A 15,726-nucleotide genomic window follows, 5' to 3' on the forward strand; every position below is an offset into this window, starting at 1 on the left:
CACCAGCATGCTACCTGCATCGGAGGACTTTAGTTATGGGGAGAGATTGGATAGGCTGGGCTTGTTTTCTCTGGAGTGAAGGAGACTGAAGGGTGACCTGGTAGTAGTATATAAAATTATAAGAGGCATAGAGAGGGTAAATAGAATCTTTTTTCTCATGGCAGTGGTATGTAAAACAAGAGGGCGTACATTTACAGCAAGTGGAGGAAGTTTTAAAGGGATTTGACAGGCAAGTTTTTTTTTACACAGAGCATGTTTGATATCTGGATCTCACTGCCAGAGGAGGTGGTGGAATCAGATACAATCACTACACTTAAGAGGCATTGAGACAGGCACTTGAATAGACAAAGCATAGAAGGGTACGGTCCTAATGTGGGCAAATGGGAATAGTGTGGATGGGCTGAAGGGCCTGTGCTGTCTATGACCTGACATTGTTTCATGCATCTAATTTTCTTTTTAATTTCACCCCTGTTGTTCCAGGCTTTTAGAAAGCTGGGCACTCAATATTTGTCAAGTTTCCAGTTCCAACTTTCACACTTCCTCCTTTGATAATTTCACATCATGGTTCTGCTCCCATTTACACCTCCTCCAGATTCTTACTTTATACCCTGATTTGTCCACTTAACAATTTTCTTCCATTTTGCACCACCGTTCCTTCGTCATTTGATCACTTTTGCATTCCTTCCCTTTCTCTGCACTTTAAAACTTTTTTATCTCTTGCCATTCCCAATTCTGATGAGAGATCGTTGACCTAAAACATTGGCTCTGTTTCTCGCTCCACAGATGCTGCCTGAACTGCTGAGCATCCCCAGCATTCTCCCTTCCTATTGCAGGGATAAGCCTGCACAGTTCCTCTTCTGTGAAGGGGAGATTCATGAGCATTGCAGGAAAATAAATCCTGTCACTGTAAGCATACTTACAATGTTAAATAACAGCCTTATTCTGTGGCGAGGGTGATTTGTTTTAACAGCACAAATGCGGCGGTTTTAACTGGCTGGTTGATCATGACTGCGAGTTTTTTGAGGCTGACAGAAAAACAACACAGACTGTGGTGAATTCAAACTCACACCATCTCTCTTCCTCACTACAAGTCATGGGATGACGAAGTGACAAAATCAAGTACCATTACTCTCTCTGTAATTACATCAACATGCTCTAAACCAATAGCAGTAGTGTTAATCTCTCGGGGATAGAGGGGCAAAACCTGCCTTGTGTAATTGCAATAACTCAAACAAGGTCTTAAGACAAATTATTCATACGTTGTGCAGAACAGTTGGAAAGCAGGAGACACAAGAGGCTGCAGATGCCGGAATCTGGGGCAACAAACAATCTTCTGGAGGAACTCACCAGGTCGATCAGCATCTGTGGGAGAAGAGGAATTACTGATGTTTTGGGTTGAAACCTGGTATCAGTGGGGAATCAGAGTCTGCTGGGTGGGCACCTACAAAGTCCTTGGGTATAGTGGGCTGTTACACTGGATGAGCAGACTGAGTCTATCACTCAGCGTGCACTATCAGTCCTCATGTGGCAATCATTACCAAAGCTCGTTATGAAGAATTCACTCTCCCCCCGCAGCCTTCCTGCGAGAGGCAATTTGTTCAATGGAAAACTTGAGTAGAGCAGGATTAATGGGCAGAGTTAGTGACCGTACCAAAGTGTAATTCATACAGAGTAGCTGGCTGGCTGCAGGAAGGAATTCAAATGATGTGTATTAAGCCTCTCTCTGCATTCATTGAACACTTAGCCAAGTTGTCTGTGCGATGACTGAGGGTTTCCTTTCCCCTGGAATTATACAGCTACTTAGCCGATCATCAGAGATAAATTAATTAGCCAATACAAGGTCATAGGGAACAAAAACCAGGAAGCTCGACAAGTACTGGGAGCACAGCATTCCCGAAAAACACCAAGTGCAGGAGTGAAATTATAATTCATCAGAAGACATTCAGGCGATTTCTCCCCGGGCGCTGCCTGACGTGTGAAGCATCCTGAGCATTCCCCCTTTTTTTTAGATTTATGGTATCCACAGTATTATTTTGCTTTTCACGCAACCTTTGCTCAAATGTTTACCCCTATTGCAAACCTCTTTTGGGAGTAATCTCCCCTATCCTGGTTTGTTCCAATAATAATTACATCTATGGAGATAGAAGTCAGACTCTAACTGCTCCATTGGCTGCATCTCTGTATTCACGTCTGTAAAGCTCAAAACATAGAAGGATGCAGGATGTGTTTCTCCCATTCTGCCATTCCCTTCTCCACATCAGGATCCGTGATGTGTTTATGCTTCCTGAATTTGGCTGCGATTTTATTTTTTTGTATATAAAGTCACTTTAAGACAAGGAACAATGAAGATCTCATCTTTAATGGATCTAAAGGCACGTGTGAAAATACTTCACATGTTAATTACATACAGATTCCGTACAAGAAATAGCTACGTAAACTATTATAATAGTGGACAATATATTGTGCCAAAGCATTTGTTCAAGTCTGACTGTATTTTTGTTCCATTTTAAAAATGCCGCTTTAACATTCTACATAGTACAACCCAGAATCCATCCAGTTAGCCAGATGTCTGTAACTCTCCTGCATGTTTAAAGATAGTTTTTTTCTTTTGTTACCTTCCCCTTCTCTCCTGTCCCTTCCGGTCACAGGTGACCCGCTGGCAAACATTAGCCAGTCTGTGTAAAGCAGGATCTTATATATAGAAATGAGTTAAATAGTGAGATAACCTGTTTTGGGGATGTTGATTGAGGAAGAAAAAGTTGGCCAGAACATGGGAGAATGCTGCTTTCTTTGAATAAGGCCATAAGGGCTTAAGTCCAACTGGATGGTCAGACAGAATTAAGCAGAGGGACCATTTTAAATAATGTTGCCTTGCCTGTTCTTTGAGCTGTTAAATTATGCCAGTGGATCCTTGACCTTTTGATACAGAGGTGAGTTCTACCACTAAACCAAACTGGTAGCTGAAGGGACTGGCTACCACTACCTTGCTGGCCCTACCGGACTTTGGTATCTTGCTCAAGTCCTTGTGAGCTTAGACGGAGGGAGCAGATTCATTCTGATGGCATCACAACCTACACAACTTTAGGTGGCTTCCCATCTTCAGCGATAGAGGCTGAGTGCTTGGCTCCCACTCGAGAAGTCTTATGGTCACCATAGCTTTGCCTGACACCAGTTGTACTTTCCTTTGGTTAATCCACTGGAGTTGTGCTGTGAAGGGGCTCCAACTCCCCAAAACAGGCCAGGGCGATTGCAGCTGAACTTTAATGTGGCACGTTTGAAGTTGGATTTGAACAATAGGCAGTAGGAGCCCACAACATGCTAACTGATCCACTTACAATGCAGAACTTGTGAACACAACACAAGAAAATACAAGGTATTTATTAAGACAATAAATATTCTCACAGTTTAAGGGGCTAACAGTCCATCGTCATACAGCTAACAGATAACTTTCATCTCTTCCCATTCAAACTGAAGTAGCAGTTACAAATTGGAACAATGTTATTTGCTGGGGTTTGCAGAGATTATACTAGATAGAGTGTTAAGTACAATAAAAGAGCTGAGAGGTATGCTGGACATTAACTGGTGTTTTAATTCCCCTTTTTCCTATCCTCATCCTTTTCCTAATAACTAACAGGCTTCCCTCTATCCTGGCACATTCTCTGCAGCAGAGGTCACATTGTTTGCTATCGAAGAGCTCAGGGGTTCAAGGCTCAGCTCACTGCATGGTGCCAGATGGTAAACCAAGAGAATCAGACAGGCCCTTCCTCAGCAGGGGTCCTGGACTGAGCTTGCACCTCATTGGCATACCTGACAGCTACCTTGTTGGCAACTGGACCACGTATCTCCAGCACAGCTCATTACAGACACCAAGCTCTCAAGACACTTTGGCAGGATGTGGACAGACAACGTTATTATGGGTATAAAGATCAAAGCAGGTCCACTCTCGGAAGCTTGGCTGTGTTCTTTACTTTAACGTTGGAGTTTGGTCCACAGTTAGTTAGACCACCCACCCATTGCCTAAACCAATGGTATGCCCTCCCCTACCACATTTTGCTTTATAGAAAGAAAAGCAAAATATTTGACATAAATCAATTAAAAAGTTTAAATGTTCTATAATCCATAATTGGCAGAATGTGCACAGGTTGGAACTTTGTATTTTGTGACCAGCCTTGAATGAGAGGGGGTTCATTTTTCCACCGTCAAGGCACGAGACACCAGTTAATGACCACCAATCTCTGCACCAGCTAAGATTCAATAACGATAAATATTGCATTGATTATTGCAACAAAATAAAAACAATTCCTTTACCCCACTCAGACTGGGGTGGCCGCAAAGGAGAACACAAATTCCCTGCGACTGTGCTTCACAAAGCAGTCTTTTTGGCTTTTTGTTTGGCGTGTTTACCGCTCCCATTGAGCTTTTCACTTGTTTTAAGACTCTGATTATGTGTTGCAGAGACGTGAGTTGTCCAACATGACATTCCCCTCCCACCTGACAGAGTGGTGCCCTGCCAGGAGACACCATTAAAGGCTCACGTGTAGATTTTAGTGCTATCTTTCAGCATTTAAAAAAAACTAATATACGCACAAGTGATATCATTGCCAAGACTCCCTGCTGCTTCATCATATTCAACGGGCTCCTGTGACAGAAGATGAACAGTTGTCTCAGTGTGATATCTGCATAGACGCACTCAGTCCCAGCACACTGTAAATCTCAGAGCTGGAAGGTAAACACATCTTTCACTCAGTCCCACTGGCAAAATATCCACAGGCTAATTTCCAGCTTCTAAGGAACCAGGGAAAGCTGCAGTGGGATGTCTGTTGCTTTAAGGTGCAGGTAGCATTGTGATAAAGGGAGCTCCCCTCTCTGCCCCCATCAACTGGAGGTTCCAAAGCAAGGGGAACAGAAGCAGATGCTGTGGGCCATTCTGTCCGAGGGAAGAGTGGAGTAGATTACTGGTGTGCACTGCTGTTGGGGGGTGGAATGGTTGGCGGAGCTAATGGCTGCAACAGCACTCGCCAGCCCAGTCGATTCAGATGAGTGTGGGGAGTCTGAGGGATTAGAGAAGACGTTGAAGTCTCTGGGCAATATTTGCCACGTGAAGTGGGTGAATGCATGAGTACACCAGGAGTGACTGAGGGGGAACTAACCCCCAGTGTTTCATACTGGCTGTGGTATGAGGTAGATTCCCAGCTATTGATTCACTGAGATGCTGCACAATGCTACAGCAGTTCACACACTGAATGATTAGTCTGCAGCTGCTGATCTGGCTGCGGGGCACGGTTAGATAAGGAGAGGACCCAGCGGAAATGAGGCATCAGAGCAGAGTTGAGTCTGCCAATTAGTCGCACTGCTCTTTGGACTCCTCATATTTTGCTCGCGTTATTCAGTCAACTGACCCCAACTCAAGTCTGGGTTGAGCTGATCCGGAGTTAAAGGTGAATTGTGCCCATCTGCCCGCACAGGATCTCACACTGTGGTGGGCAGCATTGCCCTTGTGCCAATGTAAGGACACCCAGCGGTGAGGGCATCAACTGGGAAACTAACCCGTCACCTCCATTTTACATACAACCACTCCTCCAAGAAACTGCTTACTTTGGAAATACTCCTTTAAACCACGAGGGCCTAGGACAATGCCTCAAACATAAGCTGTATTCAGCCCATCTGAAGCCTACCCTTCCTTGCTGGGGAGAGACGGGCTGATAGGCAGTGTTTGTCCTGGTGCCTGAATCTGCATAGTTCCCATTCCACTTGCTCCGGTGTTGGGTGGGGAGGATGGAAGACATAGGGGAAGCAAGGAGCTTCAAACATTATAGGGTGAGGGTCACTCTAGGGTTCATCTGTAAACCATGAGCATGGGCTCATTGACTTAATATTTAAACTGGGCCACAGGGCTGGGTTTAGAGGGTCCTCGAGCTGGCTGTGATCGCTTCCAAGGAGTAAGGGGATGGGTGGGGAGAGGGAGACATTGGGAATGAGACTAACAGCAGATCACGTGACACCTCCTTGATCATAGAAGCTGACCAGGTAACACCCCAGGCAACACCCCAGGCAGTGTGAGTGTGAGCAAGCTCCTACAGTCTTCCAGTACACATTCGAGAGGCAAGAGTTGGGCGATGGGCAGATTCTGCTGTGTGTCACTTTTTTTGACAGCAGTCACAGTGTCATGGTAGCGAGCTGTAAGACTAGAACTGTGAGATCACAGGGGGCTTGGGTGGGGGGGGGGGGGGGTGGGGGTGGAATATGAACCGTTCCCTTTAATCCAGGACCCACTGACTTGTGTTGCCTCACTGGAAGCAAACATAGAGTAAAGCCAAAGGGAAGGAAGCATGGTTCAATTCTCGATGCAGCAGAGAGAGAGTGAGAAGGTCAGTCCGACATGGCTCAGTCATTTCAAACTGAAAAAGACTACAGACAACGAAATAAAAGGGCAGTGTTTTAAAGGGCAGTGTTTTTAAGAGCAGCTGTGTGGGATGAGACAGGTCTGGGAGTGACTCATTTCATTTCCCTGCAGTCCAGGCAAGAGGGAAGTGGGTACTCCATAGGGACGGAGGAATTAGAGGCTTCCGGTATGTTGAACAAAGGCCAACAAATCTTCCCCATCACTACTCTACTGCTCCTTCAGCTGCAGCAGTGCATTGTAAGGCAAATCTAAATCCTGTTGGACTTTGCATTTAAAGCACAGCTACCTTGGCAGATGAGTTTACACTCTACATTATAACACTACAGGGAGAAGGATGCAGCAATTTAAAGTGCTGAATGAGTCATTTTGACTCTTCTGGCAACAATCTGTTGGTGGTGTTGGAAAGTGAGGTAATCTTGTAAGGTCTTGAAATGATCTGGAAAACTATATACATTTAGGTTATGGAACTATCCCCAAGGCCTCCATTTCACACACACATTAATCGTTAGTTGATGTGGAGGTAACATTTTCATGGTGACCTCCATTCCTCCCCCAGAATGTCACAATGTCCAACCGGTGACAATTAACATAAAAGGCAGCAGGGCGAGGAACATCAGAATTCAAAACAAGTAAACCCTAAGCTATGTGGGATGCAGCTTCACGAGGTTGATGGCTCATTCCATCAGGCCACAGTGCTTGGAGCTCCAGAAATGGGTTTCCTCTGCCTTAATCCATTCTCTTCATCCTGCAACACATTAAGGAACCGACAGATACATTATGCTGAGAAACCTATCTGCTGAACTTTAAGCATGCCTATCAGCTCTTGGTCTTACATTCACTTTGGCCTCATTATCATGGCAACAATATAAAGATTTTTATTTTGCAAAGAACATCGAGACAGTGGAAAGGATGTTTACTGGAGTGCAACCTTCATTTAGGTCAGTAATGGACAAAACCTTTGACCTAGAAGCTGGGCCACATGATGTCTAACCCTGGGGGTCACATTGGAACAAACACTGTGAGACCCAGGGGCAGGGGTACTGTGATTGCAGAGAAACAAAAGATTTGCCTCATTATGTTTTTATTAAAATGCTAGAGAGGGTTATAACCCTCAGTGTGGATTAAAGGTATGGAAACAGTACTTCTAATGCTGCTGAAGGTCTCACTGTAAATAATCCAGTGCATCAGTACAAACTTCATTTAGAGAAGCAGATCAATCAAGGTTAGCCAGAAGGACTGTTAAGGGAAGGTCATTTCTGACTAACTTGACTGAATTTTTTGAAAAGGTAAAAAGGAGAGAGCTGATGAGGACAAAGTGATGTAGTCTACTTGATTTTGACAAGGTCCCACAGGGCATGTTCGACAGAAAGCCCACAGGATCCACAAGAGAGGCCAATTAGATCCAAACTTGGTACAGTGGCAGGAAGCAAAGAGTAGTGTATGACAGGTGGTTTGGGAGCAGAAAGCTGTCACCAATACTCTGCCCCTTTCTTTTTGTTGTGTACATTAATGATACCGACCTAAGCGTAGGGGCATGGTAAAGAAGTTTGCAGATGATTCAAAAATTGGCCATGTGGTTGACTTTGAGAAGGGAAGAATTGGACTGCAGGGGTATGCAGATAGTCTTATCAGTTGGACAGAAAAAGGGCAACAGAAATTAATGAGGAAAAGTGTGAGACTATGCATTTGTGAAGGTGCAGCATGGGAAGAGAAAATGGGAGGATATTCATTCAGTGGTGAGGAGGAAAAGGAGGACCTTAGAGTGTACGTCCCAAGACCCTTAAAGGTAGCTAATAGATCAACAAGGTGGTTAAAAAGACACACGGGGTGCTTTCATTTATTAGCTAAGGGATAGAATATAAGAGCAAGTAGGTTAGAATTATATGCAACACTAACTAGAACACAGCTTGGAAAATGCATACAATTCTGGGCACCACTTTACGAGAGAGGGTGCAGAGAGGTCTACAAGGCTCAGACAACTGAGGAAGGATTGATTACCTTGGGTTGTTTTCTTTGGAACAGAGGGGAGATAAATTGAGGTCTATAAAATTATAAGGGGCCTCTATAGAGTAAATAGGAAGGATCTATTCCTCATAGCAGTGAGGTCAAAAACCAGGACACAAAGATTTAAAGTAAATGGTAGAAGGATTAGGAGGGGGAAATGAAGAAAGAATGTTTTCACCCAGAAGGGCGGTAGGGGTCTGAAACACGTGGTAGAAACAGGGGGCTTCATCAGTTAAACAGTATTTGGATGTGTACTTGAAAAGCTTTAACCTGCAGGGCTGCAGACCTGGTGTTGGAAACTGAGACTAGGTTTTGTAGCTCTTTCTTGACTGATGCAAATGTGATGGGCCAAATGGCCTCAGTTTGTATTATAAGTATTGTATGATTCTATGACTGCAGATCCTCTTATGGTACAATTACCAATAAGCCAAGTTACCTTTTCCTTGTGTGGTTGCTGCAATTTTCTTTTACAGAGTCCCTTCTAAAATGGTCACAAGCCCAATGGTAGTTCACAGAGGGGATGATCAAGCACAAAGCAGGAATGTACGGCAGGCCAGTGAAGGACAAATGACATGATTAAATAGGTGGCTCTTCAGAAGGCTTTAGGGACAGATGTGATAAGCAGTGGTGTTTGGGAAGCAGTGCACTGCACCCTTTGATATATTAACGATCTGTACCTGAATACATGAGGTATCATTTCAAACTCTGCAGAGAACACAAAGCTTGAAAATGTTGGAAACCATGAAGAGGGTGGGAACAGGAACAGACCACAGTTTACAGTAATGATGGGCAGGACAGATACACGCTGTCACTTAGACCATCAGATAACTCACCAGATAGGTCCGCTCCTTCCCCACAAGCCCATATGCTTGTGCATTTCCAATTAACTTGAAGCACAAAGTAAATTCTCATTCCTGCCTTGAACTACTTTTTTGCCAATTGCCTCCTTTAAATTAACAAACATCCTGCAGTGGAAACGGTCTCTTTCAATTTATTCTGAACGTCCTTTAATTTTTAGACCTCCACTATATTTCCTCTTATCCTTCCCTGCTTCAGATTCAGATTAGTTTATTGTCATACACACCAGGGTGCAATGAAATTCCTTGTTCATGTGAAGCTCAAAGAGTAAACAGTGTACATGGTCATAATAAATGGAACAATAAATACAGTGATTAGCACAAAACAGCAGAATGATGCAGAAGATTGTAGTGCAATTTGAAGTAGTGCAAAAAGAAATGCTGAAGTGACAATAACAGAATAACTAAGAGGTGAAATTAAGTGTCTGACAATGTGGCAGCACTATCGGGAAGGGGATGTTAAAGAGGTGGCTGGTTCAGAAGTCTGATAGCAGTGGGGAAGAAGCTGTTCTTCAGTCTGGTCATCTGGGTTTTCAAGCTCCTGTATCTTCTGCCAGAAGGTAGAAGGGAGAAAAGGGAATGGTCAGGGGGTGCAGGCATCCTTGATGATACTGGTAGCCTTCCTGAAGCAATGCATTGTAAAGATGGATTAGATGGAAGGAAGTGACAAACCTGTGACAGACTGGGCAGTGTTTACCACAGAGTTCCGTTTGTCCAGACCAGTGGCCACGCTGGGCTGAGATGCAACCTGTCAGGATACTTTCCATAGCACATCTGTCGAAGTTCAAGAGAATGCTTGTGGACAAGCCAAATCTCTTCAGATGCCTAAGGCTGATGCATTTTCTTGATTACCACATCAGTATGGAGGGACCGGGTGTGGTTGCTGGTGACATGGATGCCTAGGAACTTGAAGCTGTCGACCATCTCTAGACTAGAGCACCTCCATTGATGAGGACAGGGTTGTGTTCACCCTCAACCCTCCTCTACTTCCTTGGGTCAACAACCAGCTTTCATCTTGCTGAGATTAGGGGCTAGATTGTTGTTCTGACACCATGACACAAGGTTCGTGATCTCTTTCTTATACTCTGTATCATCATCGTTGTTGATCCAGCCTGAAACAGTGGTATCATCGGTGAACTTAGAGATAGAGTTGGTGCTGTATCTGGCCACACAGTCACGTGCATACAGGGAGTAGAGCAGGGCACTGAGCACGCAACACCGGGAAGCACCAGTGTTAAGGGTCAGGGTGGATGAAATGTTATGACCAATTCTAACCAACTGAGATCTGCCAGTCAAAGTCTAAAAGCCAGCTGCAGATGGGAGCCCCAAGGCCAAGGTCCAAGAGTTTAGAGGTGAGCTTATTAGGTACTATGGTGTTGAAGGCTGAGCTATAATCAATGGATAGCATCCTGACATATGTATTCTTATTGTTGACGTGATCCAGAACTGAATGTAGTGCAAGGGCGATGGCATCATCTGCAGACCTCTTCTTCCTTTATGCAAATTACAGTGGGTCCAGATTGTCTGGGAGGCTGGCTCTGATGTGGGCTGTTATCAGTCTCTCAAAGCACTTCAATATGGTCAATGTTAGTGCTACTGGTCAGTAGTCATTGAGACAGGACACTTTACTTTTCTTGGGGACTGGAGTGATGGAGGTTTCCTTGAAGCAGATGGGGACAGGAGTCTGTTGAAGTGAGAAGTTGAAGATGTCGGCAAAGACAGTGGCCAGTCGGGAGTTTACCTTCGTGAAAGCAGATCTGACTTCTGCCACTGAGTTGTAAGCACCAGAGCCAGCGGGGGAAATTGGTTTGCCTGCTCAAAATGGGCGTAGAAGGCACTGAGCACGTTTGCTGGAGATGAGTAGTTGCCAGAGATCACACCCGGTTTTGGCTTACAGCCAGTGATGGTATTCAGGCCCTGCCACAGTCACCTAGCATCCACCTGATTGAATTAAGTCTCTAGCTTGCTTTGGTATTCTCTCTTGGCCTCCCTGATAGCTTTACTGGAGAACTTACTTAACTTACACTATACAGTGGGGGTCATCCCTCCTGAAAGCCTTGGATCTGGACTTTAGTAAGAGTGGATTTCCCTGTTCACTGAGATTTCTGGTTAGGATAGATGCAATTTCTCTACTACCTGGAATGTACTAGGTCATCCCTGGACGTATGACAGGAGCATCATCAAGCAAAATCCTGATGCCCAGTCATACAAGGAGAAGTTGCCGAAAGCTTGGTTAGAGGGGTGGTTTCAAGGAGCGAAAAGCAAAATGATGGATGATGGATTTGTTGGTTTTAAGGAAGAACTTTAGAGGATGGAAAACATCAGGGAAGGAATTCCAGAGCTCAGGGCTACAGCATGAGAAGGCAAAGGAGGGGAGATGAAAACAAGGAGCCAAACTAGAAGAAGTGCAGGGATCTCAGAGGGTTGTGGGGCTAGAGAATCCCAGTATTCCTGTTTTCCTTCTCTCTTTCTCATCTGATTTGAACAGGGATTTCTTTATTTTGCAACTTAATTGGAACAAACAGAGGAGCTAAATATCCGAGCCAGCAAACCACTCTGCACTGAAGCTTTGGGCCAGATTCAATGACCAAATAGTGGAGCTGGGATTGAATCTGTAACCTTTTGACTCAAGATGATAGAGACTTACCAACTAATCCAGGCTGATAACTTGAAAGCAAAGATAGTGAGAGTTTGGCTGACTTCTTTGTGCACCAGAGATACTTTAAGTCTATTAAGTCTTTGTCAAACTGAACAGGCTTTGAAAGCTTTGATGGTTAATTATCTGTCATGATCCATTTCATTCCTTCCATTTTTCAAGAGACATTTTTAGATCAGGCAATCTTCTCTTAAACAAAATATCGATTCAGGTTGTCTTCTTAAAGTGGCTCTACCCCAATTAAGGGGCAGATCATTTTGCCATATTTCCAAATGGAAATATGTGGTGATGTTATGTTTTAAAATGTGAACGATAGACTGGATCCTCATCAAACACTTCTTTTGAGTGGAAGAGGGCAGATTAAGGACAACAAACAAGCAAATTAAAACTAAATGAAAAACACGATGATGCTGGAGGAACCCAGCAGGCGGTTAACGTTACGGGTCAGGACGCTTCTTCAGGACTACTTAAAACTAAATCTTGTCCATTCGGCGTGGGGGGATGGGGGAGGCAGGAATGGAAAACCCAGTTTCAGGCAAAGGACAGTTCAGAAATCAAGAACCCTCTCCTCCATAAACCGTGGGTGCTGGGACAGCAGGAGCACTGAGGACTGAGTCAGATGCTTAGTAGGCGAGGGTAAAAAAGGATGTCGAAAGGGTGAGCTGTCAGCCCACATTCTGCGTGCATTAGTTGTTTTGAAGGCCTTTGTGCAGTGACAAGAAACAGACAGAGCAAAGGCAACAGAATCAGACATAAATAAATTCAAAATATGCAGCAGCTTTGTCAGGGTTTGCAAGGGACAGGCAGCTTTTAATGAGCTGAATATGGCTTCTGTCTTCATTCAGAACTGATGGGGCTCAAAATCAGTCAACAAAAATAGATATCTGTCTTACACTGTTAGAGACTTCATCTTCATTCTGCTCACTAGGGACACCATCATAGTCTTCCCTCTCGGTGTCGAAAGCGTCCTCTTCATAGTCTGTCTGGTAGTCAGACTCATCTGCAGAATAGGCAGCAAACGTTATGTTAAGATCGAGCACTGGCAGAGTAATCTTAGCCCGGGATGTGGAGAGAACAGGCCTTCCACAGCCCAAGGCTAATGAACAATAGTGGAAGAGTGGCAGTCATGATTTGTGCCTTCCACAGCATGTGCCAGACCCCAAATTTGTTCAATACTTTTAAACAAATTATAAAACATTTTCTCAATGGAAATACACTTTTTTTTGTTTGCAAAGACACCAAGTCACCCCGGCTTTGGCTTATGTTGAAAGTTGTCCACAGCTGACCCAGGTTTCTACTCATTGTGTGTGAACCCAGCCATGTGCACTATCAGGCTATTTGACAACAGCAGTCATCGTAGCCGAGCCTGATGGTTAACTGTCCACGGCTCACCACGGGATTCAAGTTCCACCAGAGAGGATACAGTCCACACGGAGGTGTTCCCTGACTAGGGGTCACAGAGTCATACAACACAGGAACAGGCCCTTCGGCCCACATTGCCCATGCTGACCATCGTACTCATGTACACTAATCATATTTAGCCTGTAGGCTTCTATGCCTTGGTGATTCAAGTGCTTGTCCAGACACTTCATAAATGTGACAATCTCTGCCTTCACTACCCTCTTAGGCAGTGTGCTCCAAACTCCAACCACTCTAAGGTGAAAAAATTCTACCTTTTATCCCTCCTAGACCTCTTACTCCTTGGCTTAACCCTCTGCCCTCTGGTTATAGATACCACTGCCATGGTGATAAGTTTACTACTGTCTACTCACTTCTCATGTGGAGGTTAACTGGTGTCTGGCTTTGGGGGAAAGAAAACGTCATCAAGAATACAAGTCAGTGGTAAACTGGACAACTCAGTGGTGGCTCTCTGTTGGATCCATAACTTTGTGGGGCACCCAGCTTCTAACTGGAACCCCTCATGCATTTTGAAAGCAAAGGAAAGACTAAACTGATCCATAGCAACATAGAGAACAGCACTGGAAGTGGTGCCTTTGAGAAGGTAGAGAGGGCAGGGGCAAGGGAGTGGTACAGGGCAAGAGACAGAGGTGAGGGTTAGATCGAGGGCTGAGGGGAAAAGGTAGAGGGTAAGACTGAAGCTGAGGGAAAGGATGGAGTGTGCAAGGATGTGCACTGGAAATGCAAATGCAAGGGAGGTAGAGACAGACTTTTCACATGTGCATTAGAGAGCACATGGAACAGTGCCTGGTCAGTCACTCAAACAGAAAGAGTGCAATAAGCAGGAGGATGCCAACATACATGGTTTGACTTCAAAATTAGGACGTAAATCATTCATTAGGGTAAGTAATGCAATTTTTTTAACTTAAAAAATATCCTCAGTTCATGCAAATCATGTTCTGTTAAGCAGAAGCTGAAAGGAAAGGAGGAAGACAGGGGGAGTAAAACTATCAAACAAATGGCAATGAACGTTGGGGCAATCTTGGGAGCTGATGTTAATCAATAGGTTAAATGAGATGATATACGACAAAAGACCATGTAGTGTTGTACAAAGCCTTTATGTAGTGTCTGAAGCAAAAGGGAGCTCGTTTACTCACCATCCACAGCAAGTATTTTAGCAGGTTCGATTCTGGATACTATCTCGGCCAGATCAGTAAAGGTGGTGTTTGGACATGTTACCTGTTGGAAGGATATACCGATGTTATACAGAGCAGGAGAGAAATAGAAAGACTTTTGTTTAGATTTTCTTTGATATTGTGTTTGCAGACTAGCAGTAATAGAAGCACAAAGTTCTGGGCAAGGCACAAAGAGCTGAGCCAGTCAGCATCCGAGAGAACCTTCCTCAAAACATCCGAGCCAAACCATCACCAGGTTCTGTCTGACATGCACTGTGCATTATTACCAAAGTTTCCTTTAAAATTCTCAGCAAGATAAATTATCTTTTTCTCCCCCCAATTCAACAAGAGCTCTCAAAACAACTTGCATTCACATGGAGCTTTTAACATAGTAAAATGGTAGAATTACTTAACCTCAATGTTAGCAGGCAAAATTTGACAATGAACCACCCAAGGAGACTTCAGAACAGATTTTAAGGAGCAAAGAGAGGAAGAATGGGAGGAATTCCATAGCTTGGAACTAGGCAAACAAAAACAGAGCAATAAAAATTGGCAATGTGGAATGGGAAAGAATTGGTCACCTTCACAGACAAAACACATAGAGCAGGCATTAGCTTTGGTTATACCATCTCTGGATTGGTCCAGTGTAAAAGTGACAATCAATGCAACACTACGTCAGAAAGACCAGACAGTCCCTGCTTCCACTACCAGTTCAGTGGTGAGTTAGCTAATCTCAGCCTGGGTACAATGTACCCAGTGTACAATGTGGACAATGTACACAACCTCAGGGCCCTTAGTCTTGTGATTAGAAGATAAAAACAACTAAGGCTCCTACTATTGATAACGTTAATTGATAGTTTGCATATCAGGTAGGCACATGTTTGGGATCGACATTGTCCCAGGAATAGTCGGTGTGTTCTTTAGTGGGCAAACATTACAAAGGAAATTACAAACTAACAGCAGTTACGACAGCGATGTAATTCTCTATTGCAGCCCACAGTGTAGAAATAAGGCCGCTGCACATAGTGTTTCTGCAGTGTTTGACATGAGAGGAATACCTCCAGAACATTACCACCACAGCACAATTCAGTATAGAGGTGGACTTCGCTAAGTTAGCTAATCATTTTTAAAGCTTATCTAAGAATCTTTAATGTTCTCCAAGGAGGTCTGTTCTTCCTTAGGACCGTAAATAGAGAGAAAGTGACCACAGCTACAGGGAGGTATCACCAGTTT

The 15,726-nt window shown here is 44.2% G+C and overlaps 1 protein-coding gene across 1 annotated transcript in view; it reads right to left on the minus strand.

Moving 5' to 3' along the window:
- Nucleotides 1-3,362: 3,362 nt before the first annotated feature.
- pnpla7b (patatin-like phospholipase domain containing 7b) overlaps nt 3,363-15,726 on the minus strand; it is a 251,703-nt gene continuing 239,339 nt past the window's right edge. Inside the window, exons 34-36 of the mRNA XM_052037480.1 lie at nt 14,476-14,557; nt 12,814-12,920; nt 3,363-7,148 (exon numbers count right to left, since the gene is read on the minus strand). Coding sequence (XP_051893440.1) covers nt 7,086-7,148; nt 12,814-12,920; nt 14,476-14,557 — 252 coding nt within the window. The 3' untranslated portion in view covers nt 3,363-7,085. The remainder of the gene's footprint in view (nt 7,149-12,813; nt 12,921-14,475; nt 14,558-15,726) is intronic.

This window comes from Pristis pectinata, chromosome 23, assembly GCF_009764475.1.
Source record: "Pristis pectinata isolate sPriPec2 chromosome 23, sPriPec2.1.pri, whole genome shotgun sequence".
Lineage (NCBI taxonomy): Eukaryota > Metazoa > Chordata > Chondrichthyes > Rhinopristiformes > Pristidae > Pristis > Pristis pectinata.